This window comes from Empidonax traillii, unplaced genomic scaffold (genome assembly GCF_003031625.1).
Source record: "Empidonax traillii isolate 1590-97213 ecotype Southwest subspecies unplaced genomic scaffold, ASM303162v1 scaffold173:size850371, whole genome shotgun sequence".
Lineage (NCBI taxonomy): Eukaryota > Metazoa > Chordata > Aves > Passeriformes > Tyrannidae > Empidonax > Empidonax traillii.
Window position 1 is genome coordinate 840,372 of NW_020955366.1, and position 5,335 is coordinate 845,706.

A 5,335-nucleotide genomic window follows, 5' to 3' on the forward strand; every position below is an offset into this window, starting at 1 on the left:
TAGTGTTCTCTGCTTTCTGAAATGGCTGACACTTCTAGTTTGAACTGCTTGCTGTGAGCTGTTTTCAGGAGTGCTCCTAAAATTCAAAGCAAATCAGGCAAATTGGCACAAATGTTGAGATAACAAGGGATTTCTTTTTCTCTTGGCTCCAGTAGGGAGAGTTCAAACCAGGCTTCATCTGGAGAGGTGCTTCATTGCAACACAACCTGTCACAATAAATGCAGTGCCCTGGGGTACACTATGATTTGTGTCACTGCTCTTACACTGTTTCAGGAAGCATTTGCTGTGAAAAGCAGAACTATGGTGATAAAGTCTAATAGGACTGTCAAGAAGTTACTAAACATTTGACTGCTCAGTCTGAAAACAACACTACTCCAGTCTGAATGTCTAATTGTATGTGAATGTAGCTCAGGCAAACCATGAAGCATATGGACTAAATAGGTTTTTCTACTCTTTGTGCTGAAAAGGTTAAACAAAAAAAAAGTGTTTTAAACATGCAAATTACCAATCTAAAGAGATTTTCTTTGGGTTTCCCCAGCTAACACATTAGGCTCCCAGTAGGCTTGTTAACTGTGGCATAGAGCTTTAAAAATAACTGCTGCAGAAAGGAAATGCTTTATACATTGCTCATCAGCCTTCAGGTACAAAACCAGTCTCCAAAGCATGGGACAAAAATGTTTCAACACAGCAAAAGACATTAAATGTATCTATTTGCCTGTTTTTAAGCAGTAGAAGTGAATAGGAGACAGCTTCAGCTGTAATAAATAAAGATTATACTTTTCTGTGTCACTATGATGTATAGCACTGTTTTCACCTTTCTAATTATCATCTGCAAAGTTACATATAAAAGCTGCTCTTTCAGGACAGAAGGCAAGGCATGCCAGCAGAAGCAGCTCTTGTCCCAAGCTAGGCTACAGCCTTCAGAAGCCTAAATTTAAGCTGATGCTCAAATGAGTTTTGAACAATCCATTTTCTCTGGCCTGGATTCTGTCATCACGAAGTACCACTGACAGCACTAATCAGAATCAGAGAACTCAGCATTCAATTATGCTGTCACATAAAAACCATCTTCTGAGGATTTTCTTTTGAATAGATAAGGTGGGTATTTTTAGCACTGATGCTGATGTGAATTGATGCTGCTATTAGATATACACAGAGTCCATTCTCACACTAATCTGAAAAGTGCTTTTGCCCTTTGCCAGTCACACGCACAATTGCAAATATCTGAGTACAAACCCCAGCAATTACGAATATCTGAGAATGAACCCCAACAGATGCTTTCTTAAACAGAAGGCTATGGAAAACTGTAGGGTTCTACAGCAGAGGAATGCAAGAACAGCTCCTGGGGCATGTACAGCATGTCCTGGTAGAGGAAGCAACTCTTGTTTTAGTATTACCCTATGGGTTTTGCAAAACTTTTAAAAACTAAACTTTGACCTGTACAAACTCTTCATACGCTTTCATTCCTCTTCATGCACAGAGCTGGATTAATAGTTTCTCATTCCTTTCTTTCAGGCAAAATAAGTAAAGATAAAACCTGCTCAAGTTGCCGCAGAGGTTCAGTTGCTCCCCTTCTCTCTGTGCTCGTGCTCTCCAGTGGACCTGGAAGTAAAAGTGAAGGTGTCACTCACCCTCCTTGAACAGAGACAATGGCATTTTGTCCTCTTTGACAATCCCCCTATGGACCTGCAAATCAACTGTTTCTAAGGAACAGCTGAAACACCCTCCAGAAAAATGTCAGTGAGGACCAGCCTGTTTCCCTGATAAACTTTCTAGAGTGCAGAGATGAAACACAGTTTGCTCCAAGGAGTGCTACAAAACAACAGAAAACTGAACAGATATGATAAGTGTATTAAATATCTCTTGCATATTCATTGTCTTTCCAAGTGGGAATGGAGGAAGCACATGTTTTATTTTACTAGCCACCATTAAGGAAGTAACAAAACACATGGCCCTAATTAAAGGAACAAATATTGACAGTAGCTGTTCAAAATTTAAAGGTAATGGATACACAGAGAATATACTTAGAGGACACAGGGTGTGACTGACAGAAGGAAACTCCAAAAATAAGTGCATTTAAAATAGCCACATTAGCAGACAAGGAGAGCGTGATGTGAATTTGCAACAATGGAGACAATTTCTTTCTAACAAAACAAATTACAGGCAAACCCTAATCTGATCATGAATTTCTCTGGCAGTGGTATAGTCCCTGAAGAGAAACCAAAGAATCTCTATAATTAGTAACACTTGGAATCAACATTGCTGGAAACTATGCTGGGGGGCAGAGTGGCTACAACTGACCCCAGAATTCTTCTGCAGATTATTCCCAGTGAATTCCATAAGCACATGTAATGTTTTAAAAATTGGAGTGCTTGTGATACGAAAACATCAAAGGAAGAGGGTATGCTTTAAATGACAGTATAAATCCAGAAAAATGTCGAATCCCTTTATATCACTTATGAATATTGAGGAAGAATCTCATTGATAAACTTGCCATTCTTTTTCAAGGAAGAGAAAACTATCTCCTGTACTAGCATGTTGCATGTTCACAGTTTTACATTACTGGTGCACAGCTAAGGAGCAACAGTAAATAAATGAGAGAAAACTCTCAAGTTTTCATCCCCAGCACAGTTGAAGAGCACCTTACTCGATTGCTTTAACTGAACATGCCAGTGTTCTTCACCAGCTCCTGGCAAAGCATGAAGTGGGTTCTCTCTGCTCCCCAGCTGTGAGCATCTGAGGTCACTAAAGCCTTGCCCCTGCTCAGTATTAGCTGGGAATGGATGAAGATGGCAATGCAAGAGAAGCTTTTAAGCAATTTTGAAGGATTAACAGCCTTCTACTTTCTCCAGAGCATACTGGAAATTGCCCATACGAGCCTGTGCAGAGCAAGCAGCCCGTTTATAAAGATAAAAAACTGATGTGACTGGACCTGCTTTGTTCTCTGTGCCTAAATATGGGCCACAAAATCACCACTAAAACTTTCTCAAAGGCAAAAAGTTTTCAAATTACGACAAAAGAGATTGCTGGTCTTCTCTTCAGGCCTGTGCTATTACTGGACGGCTTTTACCAGTCAGCTCTGTCGTAATTGCCTTCATGATTTTTGTACAAAAGGCCATGACCCTTCTCACTGAAGTGGATTGGGACACTTTCATGCAGTGGAGACTCCACCCATGGTTATGTAACTAAAACAGGCATCTCTGTAGAGATTCAAGTATCGAAATGGGACTTAGATGTCTGGCCCAAAGGCTACCTCTGCATCTGCTCACCTGACAGAAGGTTGCTGCCATGGCCAATATTGCTTTGAGTCAGGAGCCCACAGAAGGAGGGAAGGCTGGCTGGGATCAGCTGGTGGCCAGCAGTGTTACCAAACACTGGGGTGGCTCCGGGGTGGCTCTGGGGTGGCCTCTGCAGTAACAGTGCCCTTGCCTTGTTCCTGCATGGAGAGATGAGAAGGGGCCTCTTGCAGAGTCACAGAGGTGATGAGGGAGCTGGGTTTGTTCAGTCTTCAGAACTGGAGGCTCAGGGAGGACCCCATCGCTCTCTACAACTGTGTCACTGCAACAGGACATTATAGTAAGGGGGGGGGAAGTCCCTTCTGCCATGCCCACAGTGAGAGGAATAGAGGAAATTGCCTCAAGCTGAGACAGAGGAGATTCAGATTAGATATTAGAAAAAAAATTCACTCTTTGGGTGGTCAGGCACAGGAACAGGTTGCCCAGAGGGGTGGTGGAGTCGCCATTCCTGGATCTGGCACTGGGTGATGTGGTTTAGGGGTTACAGTGGCAGTGATGGGTTGACGGTTGGACTAGATGATCTTAAACGTGTCTTCCAACCTTGATGATTCCATGAATCTGTGATCCCATGAGTCTGTGATCCCATGAGTCTATGGTTCCATGAGTCTGTGGTTCCATGATTCCATGATTCCATGAATCTATGATCCCATGAGCCTATGATTCCATGAATCAGTGATCCCATGAATCTGTGATCCCGTGAAACTGTGATCCCGTGAGTCCGTGCCCCCACGCTCCCGTGACTCCTCAATCGCGGGGCTCCACAGCGAGCCGTGGCGGGGCGGGGCCCGGCGCTGTCACGGGCGGGAGGGCCGGGCCGAGCGGGCTCCTCCCGTCAGCTGTTGCTGCCCGGGCCGCGCTTGGCGCCGCCCGTTCCCCGGTAAAAGGCGGCGGCGCGGGCGGGGAAGGAGCTGCTGCGGCCGCGGCGAGGCCGGTGGGTGCGCGGGGACCGTGCGGGACCGTGACTGCGGGGGCAGTGCGGGGGTAGGCTCGGCTGGGGGATAGATTGGGCTGGGTGGGCTGGGCTGGGCTGGGCACCATGCGGGGCTCGGGCGGACCCGCCGTGCCGTGAGCCGGGGCGGGGGTCGGTGAGGCGGGCGGGGCCTGGGGCCGGCCGCGATCCCCCCGCCGGGCCGGGGCCGCCCCTGCCTGCTCTTTGTGTCCGCGGGAGGGTCCCCGCCCGGCCCCGCCGCGCTCCGAGCGCCCCGCAGGCCCCGCGTGGGCCCCGGGGGCGGATCGGGGCTCCCCCGGCCCGGCCGCCCGTGCTTGGCTCGGCCCCCGTGGCCCGGGCTCGGCCCTGCTCCGGCGCTGTGCAGCCGCCCCGCCGCGCTGCAGTCACAAGGCGATGCCTCCACGGCTCGCGGGGGGCACCGGGCTCCTCTCGGCCGGGCAGGCTCGTTCCTGCTCGGTCCGTGCGAGGAGTTGGGTACGTGCTGCAGGGTCGGTCCGGACCGGCCCTTGCGTGGATAATCCTGGAGCCCATGGCAGTGCAAGTTCAGACTGAACCTCGTTGCTCGCTCTGAGCATCTGCAGAGTACCGTGCTGGCTCGCGCTCTTCCTTTTCCCGACACAAATGAAGCTGTAGACATCTGCATCTGTCGGTAGATGCTGCTTTTGAATAGACCTGAAGAACTCTAAAGCATTTGTGAGGCTCTTGCCTTGATTAGCAGGTAGGTGAAGCGGTCAGGGATCTTTCCCCGACCGCCTGTAGCAGAAGCTGATGGTTAGACGCGATTATGTAATTGGAAAGCCAAGAGTGAAAGGGACTCGGGATGCGGAGCAGCTGGAGACCAATGTGATCCTTCTCCACAGGGGAGGAGCGAGAAGGAAGACTTGCCAGACAAGACCCAAGACCTTCGCTTTTCTAATAAGGTGATTCTGAAACTGTGTAGACAGCTGCTACCCTGAGCTCCTGAGCTGCTTGGTGCAGGTACGTGATTGACTGCTGGGGCACTTGCTGTCTGAAGATTTGGGCTGAGTATAAAAACCACATGACTGTCAGAAACATATGGGTGCTGTCTAGCTGACAGAGCCAATTAAAA

At 48.4% G+C, this 5,335-nt stretch overlaps 2 protein-coding genes across 2 annotated transcripts in view; one reads left to right on the plus strand and one right to left on the minus strand.

The window, feature by feature from the left end:
- Window positions 1-4,084: 4,084 nt before the first annotated feature.
- The window catches only part of LOC114058480 (stannin), a gene marked incomplete at its 3' end in the record, with an annotated part of 5,910 nt that continues 4,659 nt past the window's right edge, over window positions 4,085-5,335 (plus strand). The window contains exons 1-2 of the mRNA XM_027885864.1: window positions 4,085-4,227; window positions 5,106-5,223. The remainder of the gene's footprint in view (window positions 4,228-5,105; window positions 5,224-5,335) is intronic.
- LOC114058466 (basic proline-rich protein-like) lies at window positions 4,091-4,888 on the minus strand. The gene has a single exon (XM_027885844.1). It carries the CDS (start codon window positions 4,886-4,888, stop codon window positions 4,091-4,093), a length of 798 nt encoding a protein of 265 aa, XP_027741645.1.